The sequence below is a fragment of the Pagrus major genome, chromosome 11 (genome assembly GCF_040436345.1).
Source record: "Pagrus major chromosome 11, Pma_NU_1.0".
NCBI lineage: Eukaryota > Metazoa > Chordata > Actinopteri > Spariformes > Sparidae > Pagrus > Pagrus major.
The window spans coordinates 32,725,332-32,743,605 of NC_133225.1; the positions used below are offsets into that span (position 1 = coordinate 32,725,332).

At 39.2% G+C, this 18,274-nt stretch overlaps 1 protein-coding gene across 1 annotated transcript in view; it reads left to right on the plus strand.

Moving 5' to 3' along the window:
* Window positions 1-18,274, plus strand: part of LOC141004533 (cadherin-2-like) — a 124,303-nt gene that overhangs the window by 45,520 nt on the left and 60,509 nt on the right. The window contains exon 3 of the mRNA XM_073476073.1: window positions 15,521-15,729. Coding sequence (XP_073332174.1) covers window positions 15,521-15,729 — 209 coding nt within the window. The remainder of the gene's footprint in view (window positions 1-15,520; window positions 15,730-18,274) is intronic.

Sequence of the window (18,274 nt, forward strand, 5' to 3'; positions counted from 1 at the left end):
AATAACTGCCTAAATGTGGGATAACAAGATATTGACTAGAACAGAATAAGAAAAGACACTCACCTTAGGGACATCACGTAGGCTATTAGAGTTTCTAGAGAAGGTGTGCTCGATTTGCTTACCCAGCTGTCCAGGAATGATATTAATATTATTAATTAGTATTTCGCGCGCACATTATACCTACTTTGTTGCCACAAATTAGTATTTTGTGTGCACGTTATACTTATTTCGTGGGCACAATTTAGTATTTTGTGGCCATGAATTAGTATTTCGTGCGCACGTTATAGCTATATTGTGGCCACAATTTAATTTTTTTTTTTGACCATGTCATGTCTGGGGCTCCGTAGATAATAAATTCCAGTAGCAGAGTTTAAGTATAATGACTAGGATGAGGGCCAAAATATTTGGTCAACAAGTTAACCAGCTAACCATGTACAAACATGAACATTGGTTAGTTTAATCACATCTAAAAGCCCAGCCCATCCACTGCTAGGAAAACTAGCATATGGTTTTTAATTACAACAGTGTTTTTTTTTTCTAAATAGACCTGGCAGGAGCCTCTTAATTTAATTTAACTTCATGAAATATCATTCTCCATATTCTGTCTCCGCATGGGTTGGGCTGACAGAGAGAAGGAAGATGGCCTCTGGCTTTGCTCCTAGACAGAGTTTATCTACCAAGACCCAGCTGTCACTATGAGACACACACACACATACACACACACTCATGCACACATTAAAAATGCCGGGAGCCTCAAAGTTCAGCAGTGTTTGTGAGTATTTAGCAGACAGAAAATTGTTTAGGAAGATTCACGAGTGAGGCTTTAATCCTGTTTAGTTTGCTTCGTTGTATTTTAATCTTTGCCTGTGTGTGTGTGTGTGTGTGTGTGTGTAGGTTCATGCACCTTCATTTATGTGTGTTCATTTATGTAAATGTATTTGTCCTTTTATCTGCAAGTATGTTAAGCCTATCACAGCACTGCTACAACTGGGCCTCCACAGCATGTCACAGGATTGTGGGTTTGACTGTTCTGGTGCTTCCTGTCTTTACCTTTCATGCCTTAATGTTGAATTTAAAATACGGGCTTATATAAACTGATCATCCCACAAAGCTCACACATTGACCCCAGCAGGTTTAATTATTCATGTGTTTTTCCTTGATCAGTATTCACAGAGCTCTTCCTAAATCTGTCAGATTAGACAGGATAAATCTCCTCAGGTCAAAGTCCATGTCCAGCCCACTTTAATCACATCGAGTTGACCCTCACACTGTCCTGCAGACATAAGATCAACACACTGTTTCCTTTGGGTCTGAGCTGATGTTTGTCACTCTTCATGTGGACAGTTCATCAATATAAACAGTCAGCGCCATTATGTATTCATCATGTGTTTTTTTATCCTGATAAGAGCCTTCTTAAAACAATCAATGTTTACTCTGCAGTATGGAGTGGTAATTTTGGTTGGGTTGTCCACCATATTGGTGCACACTGTAATATCTCATCAGTCATGTCCCCCTCTGGATGGATTGTAATTTGGTGGTCCTCTGCTTTTTCATCTAGTGCTATCCCCGGGTCAACATTTTCATTCATCCAATGATTTAGTTTCTGAACAAATAGTTGCAAAAATGACATTTGTATCAGCTTCAGTTTTTCTCACTTTGCTAATTAGCTAATATTAGCATGCTGACAAACTAAACTAAAATTGTGAAATCACCCCTAATGTTAATTAATAGTGTGATGTTGACAGAACAAAAAAGCTGTAACAGCTAACAATTTCCAGCATGCACACGCTATCACGTAACCTTGAAGATCATCTTCAAAAAAGGCAGCAGTTGCAAGCATTTATTTTATTTAATGACTGAATAATTACCTTTGCGAGACGAACATGAAGTAGGTTGCATTTTTGTACCCAGAGACTAACCTTAATGCAGCGGAGCAGAGATCCAAAAAAAAAAAAAGAAAGAGAAAAAAAGAGGGGCAGCGGTCTGCAGTAACAAACAAGAATAGCTGACCAACATACAGCATTAAATAATTTAGTTAAACTTTGTGGTGAAGAAAATAATTTAGTTCTCCGTCTCTTTTACCTTATACAGAGTTAACGAGTTGTCAACATCTTTGCGGTCCGCGTCGCTGCAATGTGTAGTCACTTTGGCTGTGGTGTAGGGCATGCAGCTGCGATGTAGGGTATGCACCTACGCAGAGGCTATGCCGTAGGTACCTCATAGATTCAACGCAAAAGCATAAATCAAGCTTAACAGTGCAGTAGCGAGGCTGCTCTCACTTCTGGACTTACATTAATAACACAGTGGAGCACACCCTCTAACTTTGTTATCCACATGCAGGCATGCATGTTTTCAAATTAATCAATTAATTAATTAATTCTGTTAACTTTTAAAATAAAAAGGCTGCACATCGTTAGTCTTATTTTCTGGTTGTGTTTCATTTTGTATTTAAGCAAATTAAGGACACCAGCGAATGGTTTGGCACACAAACTTAAAATTGTGTCCTCTTTTCTATTCTTTCAATCGCTAATTGTTTTTGAATTGAGAATCGTTTTGAATAAAAAATCGATTCTGAATCGAATCAGACACACATTGTTTTGGTGTGTCTGCCTTCTCTAGAATAAAATGGAAATAGATGGTACTCTGCTTGTGGTGCTCAAAGCGACAATCCACAATCCACAGACCTTGATAGCAGTTTCATGTAAGAGATATTTTCTTTCTATATCACTGTGCAGAAGGAACCGTATATCTACCCATGGAGAAGAGGTTAGCTAACTAAGCTAGCTAACATTACGGCTTAGCAGAGGAGGATGCCACAAACTTTTACATCCTGTGCTCTCTCAAGCATAACCTCTTGTTCATTAGTAGATGCACGCTTCCTTTTGCACAGTGATACGGAAGTAGAGAGTTCTCAGATAAAACTGCCCATGTCTGTGGATTATCATAACCAGGTCATGATTTCATGATTGTTTTAACACGTTGCTGTTAAACATAATAGGCTAGTTTATAATATTTGCATGTTAGCATTGTCAATGTCGACATGTTAGCATTCAGTAAAAGGTTTTCTAAGTCATTTTGATTTGAACGAACAGTAAAGTAGCATCAAGCAGTTTGCATTTATTTTATGTGAATACTTGACTATATAATTTACTTAAAGAGCTCAAATTTGGATTTGATTTAATGACCTGTACTCAAAAGTTCATAGCTGAATTGGTAAAGACTGAGTTAACAGAGCGAGGTGGTAAACAGCCTTACAGTTTCAGCATGCAGGATCCTCTTCATATTTTGTTGGTAGTGCATGTGGAGAGCAGGGAAACTCCTCTAAGCCTTGAGAGTTAGAACACAAACTGGCAAATTGTGATATGCAGAGATGGTTTTATTTCATTAATACCGATCAAGCACAAACAATATTCAATTGCAAATGCTGAATCAAAGTTGTTAGATACATGTCCCAGAAGCTATGTGTTGCTTATGACATGATCTCAGGATTCTTTAGGTAAATGTTAATTCTATAAAAGTTCCTGACCAATGATAACAAGTGTACTGTGGGAGCATTTTCAATCAGTTGAACATGTAATGAATCAGTCCTTGCCTGCCATGAGGTGCTGCTAGCTATTCAAACCACTTAATTAGTTGGGGTTTCAGTGGAGAGTTGTAGCCCCTTGTGGCCTAAATGCAATATTTTGGAAGCCTTTAGTCTGATATGACTAACAATCTGTTGTCTATGATCTTATCGGACATGACAAGGTTATTATTTAAGAATATTGGTAGCTTCAGTCCAAACAAATCTATTAACATGCATGTTGTTCTTATCCTTTGATGTGTCCTCTTCTCTATTCCCATATCTTTGCTGTAAACACTCCACTTGCTTGTAGTCTTGTAGCATGTGTGTGTTTTTATGTGTGTGTGTGTGTGTGTGTGTGTGTGTGTGTGTGTGTGTGTGTGTGTTTGTGTGTGTGTATGTGTGTGTGTGGAACTACTGTTACAAGCCTTTTTTTTCCCATTGAGGATATTGATCTGATCCCGTTATTGCACTGATCAGGCTGCGCTTAAGTGGCACCTTCAGGATTGGGAAGGGTTCTTGGGAAATACTCTCCTGCCATTACTGAGAAGCTCTTTCAGACTGAACCCCATTAACTTGATTGTACTAATTTATTTCACCACTCTTCTTCTGCCAGTGCTTTGTATTTAAAAAAAAAAAAATCAATATAATTTAATTTTTATTTTTTACTTTTGGTCCTGCAAGTATTTATACCTTCATGAACTCAGTGCAGCATACAAATAGACCAGTTTGTGCTGAAAAACAAACAAACAAACCAGCATATACATTACTTCCATGTATCTTGCAATATTTAATTGATACAAATATTTATGCAGAAAGTGATCTGAGAAAATAATAAAATAAAACAAACAAGTTTTCAGCGCAATCTCAGTACAAAGTTCATTCATGCAGTTTTTCATGATGTCACATGATGAGTTTACCCAATTATCATAGAATCATAGCCGCTCAAATGTTAATTTTTCGATCACTTCAAGAGCTTCTCATCTGTAGTGGCTGAATAGTTGGCACTGAAAACTGATTCTTGATTTTGGAAACAGCAGTTGGCAAACTATCTCACCACAAGGTCCATTGAGTAGCTCTTGTTGAGCTTTTAACTGGATTTGCATTAAACAGAACAATAAAGATAAAGATAAGGAATGTATACCAACTTTTATTATTCTTATTCATGCATAAATAAAATATTTTTTTTAAATACTCATTAAAGTTTTGTTGCTTCTGCAGCACAGGCTTGGACAAAGTCAAACTTGTTCTTACACTACAGCTGCTTCAGGTGATAGCTTCCTGATCTAGGACTATTGCAGGGAAGGAATTCCCCCTGCGGTAATTCAGGGTGGCTCAATAGCGCAGTATGCAATATTATTGCACCACCCCTTATTTATTTATTTAGCTTATTTGTTTGTAAACGGTATCCTACAGGGATACATTTTAAACTCATTACAGTGTTTCTTCTCAAACTTGGCTTATACACATCTTAAAAAAAAAAAAAAAAAAAGACAGATGACAGTTTTATAACACTTTTCCATTTATTAAATGAGAACACACTGCGGCAATGGTGCACAATAAGAACAGGCTACACGTGATTTCTCCTTACCAAAATTGAGGCTTAAGACAACAATAAATAAAGCAGATTGTTAAGGCTAAATCTTTAAGTGCAAATAATTACACATCTTAATGAATGAAAAAGTGCCCATGTTTTTTTTTTTAAAAGAAACTGCAAAACTAACGAAGTACAAGGCGCCGCAACGCTGTATTTACTGTCATTAAGTGTTTGTATAGGCTACCTGTATTGAGGAATTTGCCTGAATGACAATTGTTTTACTAAGTACAAAACCTTATACAATTAGATTATAACTTTTGTAGTTTACCATTATGAGCCTGTGCTGCAGGAGTTGGAGCTCTGCTTTCTCCAGATCTCTCCTCTTCAGCCGGCTTTGAGAGAATGCACCCACTAAGGTGTAGCATGGCCCACTGCTCGGTCTGTGCAATCCTTAACACTTGCCATTGCATTTGTCACTGCCAAGTGTAAATTATGTCCGAAGCAGTTCAGCCATGGCCAGCTCAATTTCTTCACTGCTGCAACGATGTTTGCCCCGTTGCCCATTATGCAGACTAGGTTCTTCTCATCCAAGGACTCCTCATCAAATGTGCTGCAGAGAGCCTCTGCACTGTTGTCAGATGTGTAATTCTGGGGCATAAACACTTTTTCGAGGCAACGTGATTTAAGAGTCCAGTCTGTGGTCAGATAATGCAGTTAGAAGTGTCATGTAAGGAGTCATATTGATGCTTGACTACATGTCAGTGGCAGAGAAGTAGTCCACATTTTTGAGCTCACTTTGAACTGATGCCCTGACTACATTTTCAGGACAGCAGTTTCTGAGAAATAGGTTTTGCCAGGCAACTCATATTATTTGTCACATTTTTAAAGCATTGACTTGCCAGAACCGCGGAAAACGGCACCATCTCCTCAACCAGATACTGTGTAACAGGGCCTGTCAGGCGTTTATGCCTCACTTTCGATCTTTTATTTGGCAACTCAGGCAAAGGCTTCACTCCAAGCTGTTGACTGGTTCCAGCATGAGCTGCTCCGCGACTCTGTGAGGGGCCAGAATTGCCTCGATAGCTTGATGGTAATTTGTTAGGTGAGACCTCAAATTTCATGTGTGTCCTTGTTTCACAGTGATCTTTTTGGTGCAGATTTTACAAATTGCTTCATCTAAATTGTAAAGTTTTGGAAAAATGACTCCAACACAATTTGTGACGTTTAGATTCTTTTAGTCAGTTTCTCAAAAAACCCATGTAACATTTTCTCTTGCTATCTATTTACCTCTGAACTCGGTTATTCTTCTTCTGCAGGCTTAACAACCATAACAACTCAAAAGCGCCTCCTTCTGAACAAACTATAACATTGCATGAACATTACATAAATTACCTGGTTCTCCTTTTTCATTTGGCTGAAAGCCGAAATGCTCCCAAAGGGGCAAAGTAACATTCCAGTGCAGTTGCCATTGTTTCTATCTGAACATGAAGTGAGTTTTTTTTTGTTTTATTTTGGGTTTTTTTAACATGAGGGAGGTGACTTCACATACGGTTATAACAGTGGGCTCCGCCGTTGGCTTGTGAATATTGTGGTAATTAATTTTTGCGGTTACTGCAACAACCCAACCCTGGTCTGTTGATATTGTTGAATTCCATGTGACCCTGACTGTTTATCTCATTGCATGTTTTTGCATTATACTGTCTGAATATGAGGTTGAACTGGTTGCCACCCACTGCTGCCCAGCAATATCTGAAAGCCCCACGTTAAGTTTTGCCCCAGTTCCATCTATTTTGCGGATGGGAGGGATGGATGTTAAACCAGATAGTTCTAACGTCATGTCGCAGCATTAAGGGTTTTTGACCATCAGAGCTAGTGGGAGATGTTACAGCTGTGGGGAGGGGTGGGGTGAAAGGTTTGTATTCTTTACAGCAATCCATTATGATTGTGAGAGCAATGTCTCTAAAATGGGGTTGGTCCCAGTGTGAAATTTCTTAATGTGCAGATAGGGTGTGGTGGTCATATTGATAATAGTTTAATAGATTTTTATTGTCTTTAAAAGGGGACCTCACAGACTTTATACTATTCAGTTTACTTATACAGAGGAATACTAAAGGCACTATGGTACTTTAGACTTAGTGCCAAAGACCATTTAAATAGGGCATATTATTTGGCCAGAGAATTTGCCAGTGTTTTTATTGTTGCTGTGTATATTTCCCTGGATGCATACTCAAGAAAATACACTGCAGGAATTGTATGATATCAGCAGGATTTTTAATTTAAACCTCAAACTGTTTTACCTAAATTTCACCAGCATGTCCACATCCCCACCAGAGGCAGAAATATCCTGGACCATGTGTTTACAAAAATTCCTGGCAGCTACAAAGCCCTCCCACGTCCTCAGTTTGGCCTATCAGTTTGAATTTCTCTGCTTCTTCTGCATAGTTGATAAAGAGGGTTTTCGCACTTTCAGACTATTTTGATTTATTCTTAGTTATTTTTTTTTTCTTTTTAACCAAATCAAAATGTCAATATCTTGATCAGGAAGAAAATCTGAACATCCCTACAAAGCAGTAAAAGTCTGTTGGATGCTGGTTAAACACAATCAGTGTGAAAGAATCAGAAATGAAGAATGGTCTGGCTGCACGCCAGAATACTCAGACCAAAACATTGTGCTAATCTTTCAACAGGTTTGTTGACTAGAAGCACAAATCACATAGACTTGATCACAAACTCCTCTTATATTATTGTGATGAAACTACATTTTATTCACAGCGATGATATGATTAAACTGATGCATTAAATAATTACACATGGAGTTCTATCCCAGAAATAAGAAAAATCAAGTCATTTGACTTCCATTTGCACATTTCTGGGCAGGAGAATACTAAGTCAGGGGTCTTGAACTTCAATTAGCTTGAGGCAACTGTCATCTTGTAGGATTGCCACTTCAATGTTAAAGTACTTCAAGAGAGTGCAGTATTTCTGAAAATGTTGTTTTTTTTTCATTATTAACATAGTAATACAAATATGCATTTTTTTAACAGTTAGTGGAAATTTTTTATTCCTTACTCTTAAAATACTTTTACTTTTAAAAAGAATCAATAGCCCGAGACGGATGCTTTGATTAAAAACTGCCGGAGGCCTCTACTCTGTGCAGCAGTGGGGCCAGCAGCAGAGTCGCAGCACAGAGTAGCAGAAGTCATATTTTAACTTTTAGTGTGGAGAGAGTTAGGAGAGCTGACTTACAAGATGATGGCGTAGGATATGTTGAAGGATTTGTCAAAGCGAAAACAAAAGCACCTATTTGGCAATGTGTCAGATTTAACTCAATCATAAACTGTTAACATTAATGAGGGAAAAGGAGTTGTTACCTTACTGAGAAGTTGGAGGTGTGCAGTAGTGCTGCACGATTTGATGAAAATATGCGATTGCGATTATTGTGGACTATATTGCGATTTGCGATTGCGATTACGATATTATAAATGAATGGTGTCATGAGTCTACTTGCTTGAATATCAAGGACAACACAGAGAATTACAATAGATTGTATATTTCTCAACTCAAAACATACAAATATGACACAAAAAATACAAAACCTGAAGTTTACAGTACTGTATTTTTTCCCCAAATAACTTATGGAGTCAGTGATTTCCTTGTGTCTTTTCGAGGTATTTTCGTATGGTGTGACACTTGCAAATGTATCCGTAATTGTGCGTTGTTGTGGTCGTTTCAGGCGTTTTTCAGTTGTATCTTTCACGTTACTTTGTTGGGCTTTCATTTGAATGCATTCTTCGTATTTTTCTTTGTGGTGTTTCAAGTGTTGATATAGATTGGTCGTATTGCCGCGGGACGTAGTGACTTTAGCTTTGCATGTTTTACACAGCACATCTTGCTGTTCAGTGTCGTCGTACCTGAATCCAAAGTATCGCCATATATTAGAAGTTGCATTTTTTTTCGCCACCAACTGAGCTTGTCCCTCCTCGAGTTCCTCTTCGGCGTCCATGTCGGCTGCTCTGCTCTGCTGAAAGCCAGGTAGTCACGTGACTATACCTGCAGCTGCAGCTGCACACAGTGTGGATGTGGTGTCACCGTGCTCCACACCGCACGAGAGATAGTCCCGTTCATTGTAATATTTAACTGATATGACTCTATTTTCATGTAGGCTACATGTTGAATGTCTGTATTTTTCAAAATGTTAGATAAAGATTTTCATTAAAAAAAAGAGAGAGAGAGAGAGTCCTGTTCACAGGCACACACATGCACATTTGTTTACATTAAATCGCAAATCGCAGTCTTTTATGCGATTATATAATTGCACAGCATGACATTGCGATTGCGATTGCGATTAGATTAATCGTGCAGCACTAGTGTGCAGCCTGTTGCCTGCAGCTCCTCATCGAATAGCCCCTTCTTGTTTAGTACTCCCACAGACTGAAAAAAACTACTCCAAGACATATTTAAAATTGATCAGCTGTCTACAAATGCTGAAAATGACCACTTTTTACTTTGTAGACGCGTTTTTGATGAACGACAGTAGTGCTAACTGAACGCATTGCACTTCCTGTGACTAGTCTACTTCAAAATCAGCTTGCATTTTTTAAAATAGAATTGTGTTTTTATTTCGGTTGCATTGGAAGTTCTACTTTTAATTGGTGTGAAACGGCAATTTGTGACCCCTGTACTAAGTTCTCCTTTCCTTTTAGAACTTTTAGAACACCGCTAAAAAATAAACTGTGAATAACTGTTTCTTTTGGCTGATTCGAGGTGAATAAATTAGCATCAAGAATGTGAAAAATAACTATTAAACATTAAGACATAAATATGTGCTAGTAAGCATGGTCTTTTAGTGCCATCATAAATATGAATTTTTGCATCGTTTTCCCTATGCCATACAACTAGTGCTGATTAGGGTTGGCTTATTATAGTCAGTTCCATTGTGGATCTGGTTCACCAAATGTCTGGATCTTCTAAGTTCTGATGGCAATAAATCAGTATAGAAACTTCTTTTTTTTAGTTCTTTCTGATCCAACTGTTGATTGGTCGGTCCCCCACTGTGGTCAAGACTGAAATATCTCAATAACTCTATACTCTTTTTTGAAGAAAATAAGTCCTAGGCCCACAGGCATGTCTACGAGCTGTTTTCAATCTGGTGCTAAGACTTTCGCAGTGTGTTTGTTTTTACCTGATAATCAGTATCAATCCAATACCAGTATGTTAAAAATATTGATTATGTATATAATATATATATATATATATGTATATATATATATATATATATATATATATATATATATATATATATATATATATATACATATACATACACACACACACACACCAGTCAAAAGTTTGGAGACACCTTCTCAATAATGGTTTTTCTTTATTTTATATTATTTTCTACATTGTAGATCAATACTGAAGACATCCAAACTATGAAGGAGCACATATGGAATTATGTAGTAAACAAATATATATATATACAATTATAATTATTAATTCTAATCTAATTATTAATTCTAATCTAATTCTAGTTCTAATCTGAACACAATGCTGAAAAAGTCAGTGAACACATGCAACTGTTACGATGGAGCAGAGAAGGTGGTCCCAAACGCATGAGTCGGCAGTCAGGAAGTGCAGTGGATAAAGTTTTAATCTATTATTCTATTCCTGGTTATATACTCTGCCACTTGTCCAAAAAAGTACTTGGACAGAAATCAAAGCTGCATCCTTCAACCCTCCATCTTCTCCAGAAACCATTCTGGATGCACTGACTTGTTGGTGATTTCCCAATTGTGATGAGCTGACATTTTCCGTGAACAGCTTTGTTCTGCATGAGTGTGCAGTGTCTGCTCAAATCACACGGCGGACAAACTTGCAATGAATTCTGGCAAAATGCAGTCACAGTGCTGCATACCTCCCCCCAGGCATCACAAAAGCAATTTCCTCTGCGAAGGTAGGCTATAGTTGGCAAACAAAAAAAGAAAATTGTAGGGAGAGAAAACCATGCTTTTCCTGCTGGAAACTGGTCCCTTCTCTCCCCATTGATGGTTTTACTTTTGCAAATCAGTCTTCAACTTTGGAATTCCAGGCAGAATAAACTCCCTCTGGCCAGGTACATCGATGTTTCCTCTAATGCTCTTCTAAAAGCAAGTCAGGTTTTACATGTCACTCTGTTACTCGAGCATTCTTTTTTTTTTAACCTCTTAAAAGCCCTTTTATCCCTTAAATATTCCCTTAAGCAGCACTGAAGGAAAAGAAAGCTCTTTTTCTGCACTGCTTGACAGCTTGACATATACAGTATATTTTGTATCTGCTTGTTCCAGGATGAGTAAATAATTCAAGTTCTATCTTTTCTAAGAATCAAATTAAAATATTGTGACCCGGGCATCATTTGGTGCACTTTTCCAGTCCAATATGTTGGACGCAGGCACACATGTCATTTACTCAGTAACATCATTAACTAACCTGTGATGAAGTGTGACAAGTATGGACTGGCTGGGTCTCACGTTTTACCATTTTCATCATCTCTGTGGACGACCTAAAGTCACAGATCTATTCTTATACTGTCCTTTGTTCTTCGAGGAAGTAAATAAAATCATAATATTTTGGATTTTTTATTGTTTGATGTGAAAAATGCAACACAGTGGCTTTTAGGCATGTCTACAAGCTGTTTTCAATCTGGCGCTAAGACTTTCACAGTGTTTGATTTTACCCAATATAGTATATACATACACACACACACACACACACATTTATATTTTATATTCTTCAAAGTAGCCATCTTTTGCTTTGATGACAGCTTTGCACACTCTTGGCATTCTCTCAAGTCAGCTTCATGAGGTAGTCACCTGGAATGGTTTTCAATTAACAGGTGTGCCTTGTCAAGAGTTAATTTGTGGAATTTCTTGCCTTCTTAATGTTTTTGAGACCATCAGTTGTGTTGTGCAGAGCTAGGGTTGGTACACAGTTCAATACAGTGAATAGCCCTATTTGACTACTGTTCTAATCCATATTATGGCAAGAACCACTCAGCTAAGTAAAGAGAAACAACAGTCCATCATTACTTTAAGACATGAAGGTCAGTCAATCCGGAAAATATCAAGAACTTTGAATGTATCCTCAAGTGCAGTCGGGAAAACCATCAAACACATGATGAAACTGGCTCTCATGAGGACCACCCCAGGAAAGGAAGACCAAGAGTTACCTCTGCTACAGAGGATAAGTTCATTAGAGTTACCAGACTCAGAAACTGCAAATCAACAGCCCCTCAGATTAGAGCCCACATAAATGCTTCACAGAGTTCAAGTAGCAGACACATCAACATCAACTGTTCAGAGGAGACTGCGTGAATCAGGCCTTCATGGTCGAATTGCGGCAAAGAAGCCACTACTGAGGAAGAACAAGAAGAAGAAGAGAGGTGTTTGGGCCAAGAAACACAATGAATGGACATTAGACCAGTGGAAATCTGAGCTTTGGCCTGAGTCCAAATTTGAGTTGAAATTTTTGGTTCCACTCGCCGTGTCTTTGTGGGATGCAGAAGAGGTGAGCGGATGGTTTCTACATGTGCGGTTCCCACCGTGAAGCATGGAGGAGGAGGTGTGATGGTGCTTTGCTGATGACACTGTTGGTAATCTATTCAAAATTCAAGGAACACTATCAGCATGGCTACCACAGCATTCTGCAGCGACATGCCATTCCATCTGGTTTGCACTTTGTGCCACCATCATTTGTTTTTCAACAGGACAATGACCCCAAACACACCTCCAGGCTTTGTAAGGGCTATCTGACCCAGAAGGAGGGTGATGGAGTGCTGCGTCAGATGACCTGGCCTCCACAATCACCCGACCTAAACCCAATTGAGATGGTTTGGGATGAGTTGGACCGCAGAGTGAAGGCAAAGCAGCCAACATGTTACACTTGGTAGTAGGTTGTAGGACCCAAAAGCAGACACGAGGCAGGGAATGGAGTACAAGGTAATTTATTGAGCTGAACAAGGTTACTGCAGGTGAAGGTGGGTTGATACTTAAGGCTTGAGGCTCCGTCCGCGAGGTGGAAGGAGGAGGAGAGGTAGCTCAACGTGGCGCTGGTGGATTGCGGGGCGAGTTGAGGCTCAGGTGAGCGTAGGGCAATGCTGTTGGCCGCAGAGGTGCAGAGAGCTGGGTTGCTGGAAGCGGAACCACTGGTAGAAGAGAATGCAGGCGAACACTGGACACAAAAACAAAGCAATATTAGATCTCGAGAAGGAAACAAGAAAACACTAGTGGTTACTCTAGTAAGCGAGTTGTCCAGAGCGATGTACCACGTCTGACTGATGGAATCATCTGGCAGCAGGTAGCATGGAGAGCAGGGCTTATCACCAGGCACTGATTGCAAACCTGCTGCAGGTGTGTGCGTGTGTGTGTGTATGTGTCAGCAGCTCCGGTGAAGGGAAAACTCCGCCCAGCCTCTCAGTGCACCTCTTCAAGCACAACAGAAAGCAAAGCAAAACACCAAACACAAAAATCCACCACAGAATTATGAGATTGTGACACAAGTGCTCAGCACCTCTACTGACTGCCTCATGAAGCTGATTGAAGGAATGCCAAGAGTGTGCAAAGCTGTCATCAGAGCAAAAGGTGGCTACTTTGAAGAATCTAAAATATAAAACATACTCTGGTTTCTTTAACACTTTTTTGATTACTGCATAAATGCATATGTGTTCCTTCATAGTTTGGATGTCTTCAGTATTGATCTACAATGTAGAAAATAATAAAAATGAAGAAAAACCATTGAATGAGAAGTGTGTTTTGACTGGTGCTGTATATTCCTTTTTCTTCCTTCATTAAGTCACTTTATGAATATTGGCTACTTGTGCAGTAAAAATGTTACATTCAAGTGTGTGGGACACTGCTGGAAAGTAGCTGGGTCCCAATGGGTCTCAATGATGTGGTATGAGAATGATGCATAGACTCATGTACTAACCAATCCCGATTCCAGCATTTTAGGCAGTGTCGGAGGCATTTCTGATATTACACACAGTTTTGTTTTCACACCAGCAGATTGAGGAGACTTATCGTTAATTATGTAGCCTATTGAGACCAATAGGCTGACATCACAACAACCAGGTGCACTTAAAAGTTTGTACAATACAACAGCATAAGTAGACCTACATTGGGGGAGGTCGCATAACAATCATTGCATTTACAGGAGGGATGTAATACCAGAGAGCCCCTCCCTCATGGTTTTCATTGCAAATGGTTGGATCCTCGTTTTGACATTATCATGTCTATTTATTGTGTCGCAGAGATGTTTACTGAAGTTAGCATGTTAACCAGCTAGCCCCAGCACGTCCCATTCCAAAGCTCCTATGCTAGCGGTGTAAACACTTACCCTACCCTGGTTGCTGAGCTCGCTGTCCGAACCGCTTGCTGCACGATTAACTCTGCCAACTTGCTAAGGGCAGTACGGAGCACGTAAAGGGACATGGGGAAAAAAAGAAAACGTAAACGTTCCCCATGCGCACGGGAAACTTTCTGGTGCACACAAGAAACTTTCTGGTGAGCACAAGATACTTTCTCGTGCTCACAAGATACTTTGTGGTGAGCACAAGAAACATTTCTCGTGAGCGTGCGATCAGGCTGACTGCTTCATGTGCCCAAATTATGCGCAACAATCTGTGGTATCCCTCAGCCTGGGATATCATTTGAAAATGGAAGTTTGATAGGTGAACACTATTTATTCATTGAAGTGTAGTTACGGTGAACTTGGCCTGCATCATGATTAGGACTCACAATGAGGATATGGAGTGGAACGATTCTGTGAGAGCTGTCACTGACTTTATTTACAGGCTTTCATAAATCATACAATCCATATTCACAGGTGGTGAGGATGATCCAGATGAGCTGACTGGAGAAGGCAGAGTGTGTGTGTGGAGACTGCACTGTCTCCAGTGCGCTCTGTGCGCTGTCTCCAGTGCGCGGTGTGTGCCTGACAGCACAGTCGTGTCCACTGCAGCGATTTCACACACACACTACATGAAAAGGAGAAAGTATCTCGTGCTCACCAGAAAGTTTCCCCTGGGCACGAGAAACTTCCGTATTTTAAGTATAAGTTTTTTTTCTTTGCCCATGTCCCTTTACAGGCTCCGTAGTGCAGCTACGGTTAGCAGAAGTTGTTTTTTTTGCTCAGTATGAATTTGACTAGTTGTCAATTCTTACATACTGCACCTTTAAATCATCTTAAAATTTCTTTAAATAAATAAATTACAGCATGTAAACATGAACCTACTGATGGTCTCAGCAGAGGTGTAAAAGTTAAACACATACAGTACCCACCACACGCGCACACACACACACACACACACACACACACACACAGGACATCAGGCTTGATTGATGGGTTCTTTCACTCAGTCTGACACCTGTCTCTGTCTTTTCTCTTAGTGAGCTTCATGGACTGCAGTGGAGGGAAGGTTTGGTTCGAGGTTGGAGCCCCTTCTGACTTCCGGGTGAGTGAGCATGGTGTGGTCTACACCATGCGCCACTTAAGCCTAGTGGGAAAAGGAAAAGCCATGGTGATGGTCTACGCTCGAGACCTGCAGTCCAAACAGGTGTGGAAGACCAGAGTGCACCTTCATGCAGGATCTCAACAGGTAACACAGTAGCAGAAGTAGACAGCTGTTTCGTTGTAGACCCACTCATGTTTTCAGCGTGCACAAACTTGTTTACTGTGAATAATCAGTAAAAGGTTCTTCTATTGTCTCTTTATTTGACACTGCTGGGTTGCTACATTTTTGGTTGTAATGTAATGTGCAATTACCACTTTTTAACCAGAAAATTAAAAATAAATGAATTCGATTACATTGTTTAGAGAAGGATTAGGAGCTGGAGAGTTTCTGGAAAATGATAGATAAATACGATTTGGATTAACATGAATTCTATAGGTATCAACAACTAAGGGACTATTATGAAAAATAAATCAAGATGGATCCCTCCACAGAAGTTAATGGTGTGATCCAAATTATATTCTGTACATGCAATGGAATAATAATTAGAATGATATCTGCTCTATATAAACCCAAAATGGGAATCGGAGTTCAACATAAAAAATTGGTGTTGATGATGATTGGCAAGACATGTGGAAAACACATCACAATCCACCAATTCACGGATATGGAGGGGACTCTCTTGGAAAAAATTATTTGTTTTTTATCCTGCCCAAGGTCAGCGAATTTACCATGCTGGACAGAATGTGGAGTAAATGCCACAAAATGTCATTATTTGGGAAAATGTACACAAGATCATGCAAAAGATGTTAGAAAAAAGCAATAGAAAAAAATAGAAAAAAACAACCACAAGAAAATTGGGGAAAGTGGACCCTCCTAGTGATGACATGGCTGAGCCTGGTCGAGCTGAGCCCTGTTGCTCGTGGTGACTCCCCCTGTGCTCCAAGGTCGTTGTCCAGGCAAACTCCAATCAACTAATAAGGCCAGTAGCTCCATGGCTAAGTGGTCTAACAAGCTAATGGTAGCTAGCTACAGCCATGGTTAGCTAGCAAAGAGCAGCAGTTACTCTGGCGATATCCTGCTCCCTATATTTTTGGAGCTAACTTCAACATCATTGGCATATTTGAAAAATTACACCTTTAATCAGTTACTATTAGATAAATAAGAGAATTGTTGTGTTTGTTTACATTACCAATACATCGATGTGTTGGTAAGACTAATCATAAAAAATTAAATGAAACTTGTGATTGACATTCTTCACTTTTGCAATATTTTATAGATTAAATGATTAACACATTGTAAGTGAAAAATACAATACTTACAATATAGTTACTCAATAATTAATAATTGCAGCCCTAACTCGCTCATTAACCATTTGTTAGCTTGGTTAATAGACTCAAGTGCTTATTATATACATTTTTGTTCATTCTGAAGATGCTGTTATTCATCCACTGCACAACCCTCATTGTCTTAAAGTGAATCTACAGTTCACACACATCTACTGTCATTGAGTCATATTTGAATAAGTGTGAGTCCATTAACACATGCAGAACCTGACAGTGATAACACATACCTGAGTGTGCATGAAGGCATTAAACAGCCCGAGCATGACAGGCTGTTATTTCTCCCTAAGGCTTCAATAATGCTGGATGAACTAGGCACAGATATATTCTGCATTTCCAGCCCAGCAGGCGTCTGAGGTTGGCCAAGTGCTGATTGCAGAGACAAAGAGACTTAGTTTGTTTCATGTACAACAGTGATGATAAGGCATGAATGTAGACAAGACACTGGCCTTGATTGGCTGTTCTTTTAAACACGGGCCAGAAATAGGCGGCTGCCATATGCTTTAGCTGCTCTCAGCATTGCTCCCTGCAATTGGCAAGGAGGAGAATCACAGAGAGTGAAAGAAGCTCTCAACAATCCTTCATGAGGAAAACTTGTGAGAAGCAGCCATGTCAGCTAACAGCCAGTCATTTGCCAGGGGAGCAGTGTCAGCAATGTGCCCTTCAACTGAGGCACAGGTCCAGTGATGTTATCAAATGAAAGTGATAAAAGAGGGAGACAAACAGGCATCACATTTACAGCCCACCAAGCTCCAAATATCAGTTAAATCAGTAAAACACCTTTGTTATATAAAGTCTATTAAGTCCTTGTCATACAAGCTGGCCATGGTGGGCAGCAATAGAGGATGTACTTTTAAATGCCACATATACCTTAATTCTCAAATTGTTCTAAAACGTATAATGCTCCGATGTATGAACCTCAACTGCAGACAGAGGTTCATATTACAGACTCACTTTTACTTCTAATAGTAAAGATGATACAATGATGTATATTTAATTCTGTTTTAGTTGCGCAAATGTATGTATACTTTTGTTTGCATTTTCTTTGTTAAATATGAAGAAAATATAGGCATAAGTGTTAACAGGTGTCTGGCAAGAAATACAGTACAAATGTATTAGAGTTGTTAGTTCAGTGCAAAGAAGTAATTTAAGTAGGAAAAAGAGTATGGAAAAAGACCTGCTCTAACTATTAAAACTAATGACATAAAAAGGTATACAAACTGCTGTTTGCATTTTTGTATTATCATGTACAAATCATGAAATAAATAACTAACATCTTTGAAATATTTCACTTTCTGGTAGTACTTGAATGTTGCTGTGGCCCTGATGACAATTCCAACAGTGGCCCC